General features: G+C 47.0%; 1 protein-coding gene across 2 annotated transcripts in view; it reads right to left on the reverse strand.

Moving 5' to 3' along the window:
- PRKCB (protein kinase C beta) overlaps positions 1–14,080 on the reverse strand; it is a 388,402-nt gene that overhangs the window by 48,441 nt on the left and 325,881 nt on the right. For both annotated transcript variants that reach the window (XM_021086460.1, XM_021086459.1), the window contains exon 11: positions 1,526–1,617. In XM_021086460.1, the coding sequence (XP_020942119.1) occupies positions 1,526–1,617 (92 nt within the window). The remainder of the gene's footprint in view (positions 1–1,525; positions 1,618–14,080) is intronic.

The following is a 14,080-nucleotide window of genomic DNA, read 5'->3' on the forward strand; positions in this document are numbered from 1 at the left end:
CCAGGGTTTAGAGGGCTGCGAGGCTGCTCAAAGGACGAAATGGGGCAGGCAGAGGCTCGGCAACGGCTTAATGGGGAGGAGGCCATGGGATGTGATGAGCTGGCTGGAGAATGATCGTTTCAGACGCTTGCATGTGCAAGAATCTTCCAGGTAACAGCGAACATCTGTGGAAGGCTTACTATTGACCTTGTATCCTTGTGCGTCATCATCTGATTGTATCTTAATAACAATCCGACGAGGTGGTGCTACTTGTACCTCCCTGTGCCTCCAAAGAGGAAACTGAGGCTTAGCGACATGCAATAACTTGGCTGAGATTCTGGCACAGCCAGACTCGGCAACTGCATCTGGCTGAAGTGTAAGCTCTTCATGAAGACCCAGAATGAAGACGATTTTGAGAGAACCGGAAAGTCCAGCTATCCCACCCCTGTCGGGCAGGGCTTTGGGGAACCCCGTGAAGTGTCCTGACCATGGGTCTTGTGTGATCATCGAATGACGAGCAGTGGTTAATTTGATGTTAGATGTAAAAGAAGAGGCAGCCCATGGGAATTGTGCCAAGACACGGAAATGGCGGGATCTGGGAGCACGAGAAGGCAAAATCTGCCAGCATCAGTGCTCACGACCTTGGCAGGTGGGAAAGAGGGGGCAAGGCTGAACTGAACAGGAGCTGGCCAGCCCTGATGAGACCCATGGGCTTCCTAGAGGGACCTCAAGAGCCTGGCCGACTCCCTAGGACCAGTTAGCACTGCTGATCCTCTGATGCGCCACGCTCCTGGTCACCAACAGCAGGGAGAGACAGGATGAAATGTGTGCTCTAAAAAGAAGACCAGCTGCCTTGCAGACGGAAGGGCACAGAACGGACTCAGCAGGGGAAACAGATTTCCAAAAGCCCAGAGCAGGCATCCCCACCTGAGAGCCACGGAGCATAACCACGCTGCAACTTGAGCCTTCATCTCCTTGGAAGGAGGGATGTGTGTGTGTGTGTGTGTGTGTGTGTGTGTGTGTGTGTGTGAGAGAGAGAGAGAGAGAGAGAGAGAGAGAGAGAGAGAGAGGGAGAGAGAGAGGTATCTCAGAATAAGAGCAAAGAAGATCTGGGTCAGAATTCTGGATCTGCCTCACACTAGCTCTGTGACTTTGAGCAAGCCTCCATCACACTTGACCATGAGCAAACTCTGAGCCTGGCACATAGTTAGCACTCCATAAACATCCACAAAGGAAGACACCAAACCTACAATAATGTTCCCCAAGGAAGCTACAGGGCCTTTCCTTATGAGCCAGGGGCAAAACTCTGAAATAAAGAAACAGCTCTGGTTTTTCAAGATGCAAGATCTTGGCTGGTGTCAGAAAAAGAAAGAAGTCTTCCATCGCAGCAGAATCCACCCCCACCCCCCTTTGCCCTGATGATGATATTTCTTATGAAGAAGAAGGTCCAAGAGGTTTAAAATCCCTATTCACCTAAGACCCCCAAGGAACTCACAACCCACCCATTTCTGCCCAGGGAAAAAGCCCAGCACAGGTTCTCACTTACACAGCGTGAGGCTCTTTGAAGCGGCCCACTTGCTGAATGTGGTACATGAGGTCGCCACCATTCACATACTCCATCACAAAGTACAGGCGGTCCTGGAAGAAGAGGGCAAAGAGCGAAGTCAGCCTCCTAGCGCGTCTCAGGTTCCAGGTGGAGAGCTGGGATTTATGGTCCCAACCAGCAAGGTTCCGGAGTTCCTATCAAAGGGGCTCAGCGGTGAGCGAATCGGACTAGCATCCATGAGGACGCAGGTTCGATACCTGGCCTCGCTCGGTGGGTTAAGGAGCAGCCGTTGTGGTGTGGGCCAGATGTGGCTCAGATCCTGCACTGCTGTGGCTGTGGTGGAGGCCAGCAGCTAGAGCTCCGATTCAACCCCTAGCCTGGGAACCTCCATGTGCCGCCCATGCGCACCCCTGCCTCCGGCCAAAAAAAAAAAAAAAAAAAAAACTAGCTGGGTTTCTGGGGGGAAGAATGGATTAGGAGTTTGGGACTGGCATATACACACTACTATATACAAAACCCATCAGTAACAAGGACCTACTACAGGCGAAATCTATTCAATACTGAGCCTCGACGGGGAAAGAATCTGCCTAATGAATGGATATATATGTATATATGGTTGATTCGCTGTGCTTATACCTGAAACTAACACAACATGGTAAGTCACCTATACTCCAAGAAAATTTATTTAAAAAATTAGAAAACTTAAAAAGTTGCAAAAATAGTACAAGGACATCCAGTGTATTCATCCCAGATGAACTGTTAACACTTGATCACATTTGTTTAATTATTCTCTCTCTTGTCCTATTCTTGCAACACCTAGGTATGCTTGACATTACTTCAAAATAAAAGGCCACAGTTTTTTTTTCTTTTTTTCATTTTACTGCTGCATCTGCAGCCCATGGAAGTTCCCGTGCTAGGGATTGAATTTGGAGCTGCAGCTGCAGCCTACGCCACAGCCACAGCAACACCAGATCTGAGCCCCATCTGTGACCTATGCCGTGGGTAGCAGCAATACCAGATCCTTAACCCGCAGTGCGAGAACAGGGATCAAACTCACATTCTCACAGAGACTATGTCGGGTTCTTAAGCCACTGAGCCACACGGGAACTCCCACAAATTTTTTTTTTCTTTCAAAAACCCAGCAGGACTCCATGACAGGCCCCTAGTTGCTGCAGTGGAATATGATATGTCCCTGGAAGGATGCAAGTAAGCACATGCAGTTGGTGAAATTGAAAAAGAAATAAATAATAACGCTAAATTTATATTCATTTGCACTGGAGAACATAATGAGCACATGAATCTTGTGACGTCACGGCTATCATTGTTTAGACTCCAGTTAATTGTAATAAACAGTGGAGACTGTTAAGTGAAGCCTCTTGCAGGTTACAGGGAGCTTGGGAGCCAGTCTCCACCATGACCCCCTGGGATTCTCACTGTTCTGTGCTCACATCCTTATGTCGCCACTTCTCACTCTGAATGGGACTGACTGGTGTCACCAAGAGGACATGGTAAAAATGACAGTGTGTGGCTTCCAGGACTGGTTCTGCTGTGAAAGATGTGCTTTGGTTTTATCGAGAGGTTGGGGTGGTTGGGTGGCCGTGTAAAAGGACTTTTGCTGTCCAGTGTCACAAAGCGGGGCTGCAGAACCAAGAGTGGAGATGGCGGAGGAGTGACATGTAGGGCAAGGAGACATGAAGGAAGTCAATATAGAATGGGACATCTCTTTCCACTACTTTCTGGCTGGGTAACAACACCTACTTAACCTCTGGAATCTCCAGCTTTCTCTTTACCTGTGAAGTGGACATGATCCATCTGCCCTGTAAAGTGGGTACAAAAATGACCTGTGTCCTAACGTGATGATGGCCAGACAACAAACAGTTAATCCATATTAAACAAACAAAAAAAAGGTCTTCTTTAACGTGCATAGGACTTTATCTTCTAGGTGCGGTACATATATACAATGGAATACTACTCAGCCATAAAAAACCAAAATAATGCCATTTGCAGCAACATGGACACAATGAGAGATTCTCCTACCAAGTGAAGTAAGTCAGAAAGAGAAGGACAAATACCGTGTGATATCACTTATATAAGGACTCTAAACTATGACACAAATGGGGAGTTCCCATCATGGCTCAGTGGGTTAAGGACCTGACCTTGTCTCTGTGAGCATGCTGGTTCAGTCCTGGCCAGGCTCAGTGGGCTAAGGATCCGTTGTTGCCATAAACTATGGCGTAGGCCATAGATGTAGCTCAGATCCAGTGTTGCCATGGCTGTGGTGCAAGCCACAGCTGCAGCTTCAATTCAACCCCTAGCCAGGGAACTTCCATATGCTGCAGATGCAGCTGTAAAAAGAAAAAAAAAAAAAAAGGTACAAATGAGCCTATCTACGAAGCAAAAACAAACTTCTGGACAAGAACAGACTTGTCATTGCCAAGGAGGAGGAGGTTGGGGGAGGGATGGATTGCGAGTTTGGGATTAGCAGAAGCAAAGTGTTATACATAGAAGAGATAAACGACAAGGTCAACATCCTGGGGAAAAATATATTAAAAAAGAGTGTATATGTATATACACATATATAAAACTGAATCACTTTACTGTACAGCAGAAATAACACAATTCCATAGACCAACTATACTTCAATAAAAATTTTAAAAAGCGGAGTTCCCGTCGTGGTGCAGCGAAAACGAATCTGACTAGGAACCATGAGGTTGTGGGTTCGATCCCCGGCCTCGCTCCGTGGGTTAAGGATCCAGCGTTGCCATGAGCTGTGGTGTAAGTCGCAGACACGGCTCGGATCTGGCGTTGCTGTGGCTGTGGCACAAGCCAGCAGCAACATCTTGCATGAGACCCCTAGCCTGGGAACCTCCATATGCTGTGAATGCAGCCCTAAAAGGACAAAAGACAAAAAAAAAAATTTTTTTTTTTAAAAAGAACTTTATCTTTCAGGTAAGTCATATGTGCATTTGCCAAATGTCTCTGGTGTGTGTAATAATTAGAATAACCACCCCCGTGAAAGAAAGCTACTGCCTTGTGAGTTCTTTCTATACAGAGAAGTTAAGTGCTTTATGTATTTTATTTCATGTATCTCTCGAAACAACCCAATATGACAAGGATTACTATTTCCTGTGGCAGGATTTGAATCCAGGCAGGCAAGTTTCAAAGTCTACATTTGTAACCTCTGATATCAGACAGCTTCCTGTGGAAGGTCATGAACCCAGCACTGCATGAATGTGTGAGTGGGTCTTCCCCTCCGGGAGCTTCCAGTTCAGCAGGAGGGAGAGAGGGACGTGGAAATCCAGCCACACGTCAAAAACAGCTGGCAGATCACTGGGAAGGACTACTGGGTAATCGATTCTTTTTGAAATGTTGAAGGACCTTCTCAGATTGACTTCACCCTCTCAGCATCTCTAATGAGAAGCAGAAGTATCAGTTCTGTTCTCAGCATCCGAAGTATGTGAGACTTGCAAAAAGGGCACTTTACAAGTTAGTGGCGGAGTGGAGCCCGTCAGCCAGAACTGCCAACATCCAGCCCCTGGTTCTTCGGGGGGGGGGGGGGGGTTGATAGAAAACAAGCCTAAAAATAGCCCATCTGTCTTTGCTGCACATTGAAGAGAACCAAAACACTTGCTTTTAAAAATTATTTTTAAAACTAGCAGATGGCATCGGCCACAGAGAGAGATTTCAGTTGCTTGCTTTCTGCTTGGGCAGAACTCAACTTGCCCCCCAAACTCATTGGTCAGAATCCCAACATCAGGGAGAGAGCTCCACGGTAGATAATGCCACGTTTCGTGGTCTGTTTCTACCACTAACTGTATGTGGGGGAAACCCTGAGATCCATCTTCTCTGAACTGCACTGAGCATGGCTTGAGTGCATTGGCACTTCGGCTGGTAAATATTATGGCTGGCATCTTGCTCTCCTTTCATTTTCTGAGCACTTAATGATGCCCACTCTATGCCAGGCTATTCTACTTCCAGAGACGCGGCTGTGAATGATCCGTGGTGCCCAACCTTAAGGAGTCCCCAGATGCCTGGGGTGGGAGACCAGAGACACTTCCAAATGGCAGTGTTTCCCAAAATGGTTTGGGAGATAATTTTAGGTGGGCTATGGATGCCTCTGTTTTTACCTTTATAGTTTCCCATTTCTTTGAATGCGTATTGTGAATGACCTAACCTGCACGCAAAGCCCCTGATTTTATGGTTATTATTGCTGGGGAGGGAGCGGAAGATGCATGGAGTTATGAAAGAGGAGATGGGAGCAATGCAAGGTGGGGCTGGGTTAAGATGCGCTGCATAAGGTCATCAAACCCCAACTTCAGTCTTAGCAGCTTTCCGGAGAGGCTTCCACATCTTCACCACGTGTTCTAACTCATTTACTAAAAGGTACTTATTATAACATATTTTTATTAACTCGCTTTTTCTTTTCCTTCAACACAGTTATTTTAAAATTTCAAGATTTCACACCAAAGCCATAAATGGAGAGTCATCCTCCCTGTAAAAAATAAAAGCCTATCTGGAGTCTATTGACGCTATGCTATAACCAGTCTGGCTTTGGTACATCAATCCCTTAAATGACTTGTGCTTAAAACAAATGCAACTTGTCCATGTCCCACCAAGATTCATCTCCCACTCCAAAGCAAGGAACATCAAAATTTAGAAAACACTGCCAACGGCAATCTAGAGCCCATCTTGAGCAGAGAAATGAATTTGAGACCTTGCAGGGAGCGTATATTTTTGCAAGTCATGGTATTCGGTGTTGAAGGGGCAAAAAAATGCGAAGAAGCAGATCCAGGCTCGGCCCTCAGAGAATTCAGAATCTTGGTTAAGGAACATACACAGGGGCTTCAAGCCATCATTTAAAGTAGGATGTGTTTTCACAGACATAGAGAGCAGACTTGGTGTGGGTGCCAAGGGGTGGGGGGGATGGACGGGGAGTTTGGGCTTAGTAGATGCCAACGATTATATTTAGATGGTTTACATTGTGGATATGCAGTGAGGTCCGACTGTACAGTACAGGGAACCATATCCAATCTCTTAGGATAGACCACAATGGAAGATAATATGAGAAAGGAAATGTATACATCGGTACGACTGGGTTACTTTGTTGTACCAAAGAAATTGGCACCACATTGTAAATCAACTACACTTTCATTAAAAAATAATGAATGGGAGTTCCCGTCGTGGCTCAGTGGTTAACGAATCCGACTGGGAACCATGAGGTTGCAGGTTTGATCCCTGGCCTCACTCAGTGGGTGAAGGATCCGGCATTGCCGTGAGCTGTGGTGTAGGTTGCAGACGCGGCTCGGATCCCCTGTTGCTGTGGCTCTGGCGTAGGCCGGTGGCTACAGCTCCGATTGGACCCCTCGCCTGGGAACCTCCATATGCCGTGGGAGCAGCCCTAGAAAAGGGAAAAAGACAAAAATAAAAAATTAAAAAATTAAAAATAATCAATGATGTGGCACATTAAAAAAAAAAAAAAGCTGCAATAAAATAAAGTAGGGTGTGTTCAGAGAAACTGCACAGGTGGTACCAATAGGGAACCCCGGAGACTTGAGCTCAAGAAACAGCCCTCACCCACTGCCTCCAATTCTGACATAATTATTCCCCCCACAGTGCACTGGCATTTGACTTTGTCCCCCACTCTTACTGCAAAATTATTACAAGCCTTCAAAAGATCTTTCTCATAGTTGCATGCAGTGGGTTTTTTGTTTTTTTGTGTCTTTTCTAGGGCCGATCTCCCCGGCATATGGAGCTTCCCAGGTTAGGGGTCTAATTGGAGCTGTAGCCAATGGCCTACACCACAGGGTACGGGATCCAAGCCGCGTCTGCGACCTACACCACAGCTCACGGCAATGCCAGGTCCTCAACCCACTGAGCAAGGCCAGGGATTGAACCCGCAACCTCATGGTTCCTAGTCGGATCCGTGAACCATTGCGCCACAACGGGAACTCCATGCAGTGGGTCTTGATCAGGGCCATTTTGTTGGCCTCTCCTACACGGACACTGGAAAACAGGTATTGAAGGTTCCCACTGTGGCTCAGTGGGTTCGATCCCTGGCCTTGCTCAGTGGGTGAAAGATCCGGCATTGCCGTGAGCTGTGGTTGCAGACGCGGCTCGGATCCCACATTGCTGTGGCTGTGGTGTAGGCTGGCAGCTGTAGGTCCATTTCGACCCCTAGCCTGGGAACTTTCATAGGCTGTAGGTGTGATCCTAAAAAGCACAAGAAAAAAAAAGGAACAGAAAATATATATTGCACATCCACTCTGAGTCCAGCTGGGCCCTCTGCTACTTGCTCTGTTTTCCAAAGAGGACTTGTCACAGCTCAAAACATCAACGCTCATCTCTCAGGACTGATGAATCTTGACTCCAATTTCTATCCTCTCCCTCCCCCCCGAGCTCCAGTTGGCTCCAGCTGGCTACAGGACGTTTCTACGTGGGTGTTCCACTGTCAACTCCAATTAAAAGCGCTGAAAGGCGAGCTCACCATCTTTCTCTTTAAGCTAGCCAGTCTGCTCAACTTTCAACATGTTTCTTCCAAATTGTCATCGTTATTCTTCATTACACACTGCCCTCATCCCCTAAGCATGAAATGATTTCAGTTAATTTTAAATTTCCCTTCTCCGTGACTTCTCATCTTCAATCAGTAAATACAGAAAATTTAAATATCTGTCGGGTACTGCGGTGTGCAAAAATGATCGGATAGAATTTCTCAAAGGTGGAGCCTGAGTATGAAGATAGTCTGCTTTAAAACAATGACTGGGAGTTCCCGTTGGGGCTCAGTGGGTTAAGACCTTGACTGGTATCCATGAAGATGTAGGTTTGATCCCTGGCCTCGCTCCGTGGGTTATGGATCTGCATTGCCGCAAGCTGTGGTGTAGATGGCAGATGCAGCTCCGATCTGACTTTTCCGTGGTTGTGGTGTAGGCCAGCAGCTGCATCTCTGACTTGACCCCTGGCCTAGGAACTTTCATTTGCCATGGGTGCAGCCCTAAAATGAAAAACAAAACAATGACTGGATGGCATATGCAGAGGTCACCCCGGGGGCGGGGGGCTTGGATAGGGCAGGGCATTCAAAGGGCTAATCATTGTTTCTCCAAAACAGCTGAAAGTGGGGTGTGACAAGATGCCTGTCACTTGTAATAAGGTACTGTGGACGAGAATATCAACAACCTTGGGTAACTCTTAGAGCAGGTGCCCTGCTCTAAGACAAGCTGCAGTAAGCGTTAAGCTATTCAATGATCTTCAGTGATTTTCCAAGGTGATCAGTGAATTAATCCTGTTTGTACACTGTTCTTCAGACAGCTCAGATCCATCTGCTCCTCTCAAGAAGCTGTGCAGTTGAGAGCCTCAGCTTTGGCAGGAGCTAGTCCTGGGTTCAAGGTCCAGTTGCACTGTTTCCTCACTCTGAGACCTTGAATCAGTTGCTTAAACTTCCCCTGCCTTCCAAAAGGGGTAGTAATAGCTTCTCCTCTATAGGGGTTTGCAAAGATATAACAGAGGACGCCCGTGGAGTCCACGCAAACTCACAAAGCCTTGCTCCAGTGAGCGGGGTAGGCATCTTCTTTCCCCGGCATTCCACAGCCTAAGAATCACTATCAAAATCAAGCAACCTGATACTCTTTTAACTGTATTTTCAGTGTTCTAAGCTTGGCTCTTCCACATAGAGGGCAAAGTTCTCAAGGGCTAGTGTCATCTCTCCTCTTCCTTGGAATTCTATGAACCTTTGACTATTGAACGAATATGCAAAGGCAGAGAGAACCAGGCTGTGTCCATACCTACCTGCCCAGCTCTATATGCCTGGGTTACCCTCCTGGGTCCTTTCCTCTACTCAAGAGTCTTGGGTGGCTTTTGTTGCCTAAGGTCCAGACACCCTGCAATTTCTCTCCAGCTCCCCCTCCTCAGAGGCATGGAATACCAAGATGGTACTGCCTGAAGCAGGCTCTGTCCTGCTCTGGCCCAGTTCCTCTCCTGGAACTCAAGATGGCGCCTCCCATCTGACAAGAGCACCAGTGATTCCGGTACCCGTAGATTCCACCTCTTCTGAAAGGTTCCTACCACATTTGTAGCCCATTACCATTTGAATGAACTGGGAATAAAACATCTGACCTATGCGAAGCCAATCCAATTCTCTTTCTTCAGTATGAACTGGACTTCAGGGAAGGTGATGGACAGGCCAACTGCAAGGGGCTTAGGGTCCATGTCACCAGGAACAGAGCCAGATAAAGAAAGCAAGGAGAAAGAATGAGAGAGCTGGTCTAGAAAGCTTTGAGGTGACAGATTCTAGTTCTTTGTGAGGCTCAAGAACATCTTTGCCTTTGGATTGTTTCTTTCTTCTATATAGATATTTTTTAACATGGGCTAGTTTGGAGGAGGGGGGTATTCTGTCTCGTGCAGCTCAACCATGGCTGCCTGAGACTACAGCCAATAGCTTCCTACAGCAACACCCTTACATTAAATCATATCCTTGGATACAGCTGCCAACCCAGAGTTGACCCCGCGTTACCAAGACTCTTGGAGCCTGCTCAAGGGACTTGCCATCAGGGACCACCTACCAGGGGAAGCCACCTCCGCCCCCTCCCCAGCGCTTTTTCCATTCTGGGTTGATGCCTGTCCCAGCATGCCTTGCAACTGAGTTCTTGCTGGGCCATGGCAGCAAATTTGGGGAGGAAGTAACTTCTGTCCTTCAATGACTCATAAAATCTAATTCTATTTAGAAAAAAAAAAAAAAAGAAGTGCATATGTTCAATTGAAAAGAAAACATTTAAAATAGATGTTTTGCTAAGGAGACCTAACTGCCTGTGCCCACTGGCAGTTGGGAAATTGTATGAATATGCCGGGCTGACAATTGTCCCTGGGAAAAACTGCAAAAGGACCGGAGGAGATATAATCCTTTTGTGCCCATGCAGCCAGATGCCCCCTCCAGCCCAGCTCAAATAATGCAGGTAGCTTCCATTTATTGGTTATTCGGTACTTTATACATCAGCTCTATTAATCCTCACTTACTATGCCACTTGAAAAATGATGAGACTAATATTCAGATTTGTTAAGTGACTTCCTGGGGGTCACAGACCCAGATGTATGGGACTGAGAAGCTCATGCTTATCCTGTTCCCTTTGTGCTCCTAGAACAATGTGCCTAAACCCCATGTTCCCAAGACCAGCTTATCTAATGTGCAAGTCTCCAAAAATTCAACCCCCTTCAGGAGGCTTTTGCACCTGTGTATCTGCGTATTACCTTTTGCCATCACATGTCACATTCAACACTTTTTTTTTTTTTTTGGTCTTTTTGCTATTTCTCGGGCCGCTCCCGCAGCATATGGAGGTTCCCAGGCTAGGGGTCCAATCAGAGCCGCAGCTGCCAGCCTACGCCAGAGCCACAGCAACAGGGGATCCGAGCCGCGTCTGCAACCTACACCACAGCTCACAGCAACGCCGGATCCTTAACCCACTGGGCGAGGCCAGGGATTGAACCCGCAACCCCATGGTTCCTAGTCGATTCGTTAACCACTGCGCCACAACGGGAACTCCTTCAACACTTTTTGACTTTGAGTATAGACACTTCGGAAAGAATATAAACTCAAAAGGAAGACAATTACCCACAGGCCCCTCCCTGAATTAAATCAATGTTTTGATTTGTCTGTGTCTGATTCTTTTCCCATGGGCAAATTCAATTTGGACCTATTTAGAATAATCTCTTACATAGAAGTTAATATCCCTAACCCTAACCCCTAACCCTAACCCTAACCTATTTAGAATAATCTCTTACATAGAAGTTAATATCCTACATTTTCTGTTCCCATCACGCCACGCATACTTTTCAAAGATTTAAAAAATCCACTTGTCTAAGAATACTTCTGAGGTACCTTTGCTTTTCTAAGCAAGTTTTGAGGAATTAAATTTGCATTGTTTTCGGAACGACAATGCACGAAGAATGTGTCCTTTTCCCTTTTATCTCCTCTGACCACCTTCGAGATTTTTTTAGTTGTTCTAAGGATCTTTCCTCGTCCATATTCTAAGTCTCTGGCAAAGCAAAACATATCCCATTGGCAGCATGTTCTACCACATTTGTCATTTGTTTTAAAAGGTAGCTGATTCATAAAGGAATTCTGGGTCACGAAATCTAAAATGACACTCCACTGGGGCTACACTGGCCTTAGCGCTGCTCCTCAAACACGCCAAGCTTGTCCCCGCCTCGGGCCTTTCCGCTCACTCCTCCTGCTGTCTGGAACACTTTGCCCCCCAGATATCCACATGCCTTGCTTCCTCATTTGCTCTGGTCTCTGCTCAAATGGCATTCTTAGCAGAAAGACCTTCCTTGATCCTCCAATCCAAAATTGCATCTCTCTGTCTTCATCCATCCATCTCTCACTCCTTTATTTTTTGCTCTGTTTACTATCCGCCTGCCCCATTTGCATGTAAATTCCAAAGGAACCTGGGACTGGGTCTCTTGGGTTCACAGACAAACCCTTACCGAGGGGCAGCCGGGTCCTGACAAATTTCTGTCAACACATAAAGGTTTGTGGACAGAATCAACAAGCCTTAGTCTCCTCTGAAGACTGGCAGTAAGGATGCTGACTTTGGGGTTACTGCCTCTGCCAGCCCGGCTGCCCCCACGTCTGAAGCACCACCCTGGGGGGGTCAGGGAATATGCAATTCCAGAAGGTGAGCAGGGGACAGCTGATCACATTCATGGGCCTTCCTGCTCACCTGAGCCAGGCTAACAACAGCTGGCCTCATAGAACACGTAGGACTCCCTAAATGTGAAAATCACTCCTACCACAACATCTTTCCAATCCTTGCAATATCCTTGAGGGGTAAGGAGGTGGCCCTTTTATAGCGGAAAGGACACCTAGAGGGGCATTGGGACACCTGCCAACTCTGCAACCCAAGCCATTTCAAATTTCTTTCTTTTTTTTTTTTTTTTTTGTCTTTTTAGGGCAGCACCCGCAGCTCATGGAGGTTCCCAGGCTAGGGGTCAAATTGGAGCCGTAGCTGCCAGCCTACACCACAGCCACAGCAACACCACTGAGCCGAGTCTTCGACTTACACCACAGCTCACGGCAACGCCAGATCCTTAAACCACTGAGCAAGGCTAGGGATAGAACCTGCGTCCTCATGGATGCTAGTCAGCTCATTTCCACTTAGCCACAACAGGAACTCCCATTTCAAATTTCTAAGAGTTGGTCAGAATAGTAATATGTGCTTAGGGTATTCTTGTTAAAATTAGGTGTGGCGCAAAGAGATTGGTGTGATTGGCGGTGTCTTGGGTTCGATCCCCGGCCAGGCACAGTGGGTTAAGGATCCAGTGCTGCCACAGCTGTGGCTTAGGTCACAACTGCAGTTCAGATCTGATCCCTTGCCCGGGAGCTCCATATGCCACGGGGCAGCCAAAAATGAAAAAGGAAAAAAAAAAAAAAAAAAACTAGGTGTGATCATGAAAATGAAGACAATTTATAAACTAGGAAAAGGAGTCTGGAGTTGAAAGTGAAAATAATTGATAAACTGGAAAATTACAAACTAGAACACTTACACATGTGTAAATTAGACAGTGTATATTATTATTTATTACAAACTAGATATCAACTTGAAAAAGGAATCTGGAGGGCAGGCCGAGGCTTCAGCGTTTGGGGTTCTAGCATCTTACAGAACAAATCCCAGCGCCACCCCCACCTACTGAATGGCATTGCTCGAGTTACCTAACTTCTCTGAGTATCAGCGCCCTTATCTATAAATTGGGAGTAGCAACAGGGCCCACCCAGGGGACGTGACAGGAGGATAAAATGAGAGGTTACCTGCAGAGCAGGGAGCACAGCTGACATGCACAGAGGCACTCGCTAATGCCAGCTGCCACTTGTTCTTGTTGGTTTTGGCTGTGGTGTACAGCAACTTGATGTGAGATCTCAGTTCCCAGACCCGGGAATGAACCCAGGCCACAGCAGTTGAAAGCACCAAGTCCTAACCCCTAGACCACCAGGGAACTCCCACTTTGTTTTTTGTTTGTTGGTTTTTTTTTTTTTATCAGCCCTGTTAAGGCCATTTTGACTGCAACTCAACACAACATACAGCAAAAGCATGGGCTCTGAGTAGAGCGGGCCTGTGAGCCCGTGCTGCGTCTGGAGAAAGCTACTCAATGGCCCAGATCTCAATCCTTTCCACTGCAAAGTGGCACTACAGGTATTCTTCTCTCCTACTGCAAGATTTTTCGGTGAGGCTGGAATGAAGCAGAATTTTCGAAGGCCCACACGATGATAGAGGCTCAGATGGAAAATCAGATCCCCTTCGGGAATGGGGAGGCTGAGGGATGGGGCAGCTATGGCGCTTTGCAGAGCATGTGAGAGATGTGGTTCGGCCCCTGTTGGAGCCTGGAGATAGGCGGCTGCTGGAGGTTCGGCCCCAGGCATGTCAGGGAGTGGAAACCGGGTAACACACACTCAAAAGACCTCATAATGTCGTGGTTAAGTGTACCGCCCCTCATTTGCCAACGTTCAAATCCTGACCCTAAAATGTACTAGCTCTGGGGTCTCAGGACTCCGTCTATGAAACAGAGATGATGTCA

Source organism: Sus scrofa, chromosome 3 (assembly GCF_000003025.6).
Source record: "Sus scrofa isolate TJ Tabasco breed Duroc chromosome 3, Sscrofa11.1, whole genome shotgun sequence".
Taxonomy (NCBI): Eukaryota; Metazoa; Chordata; class Mammalia; order Artiodactyla; family Suidae; genus Sus; species Sus scrofa.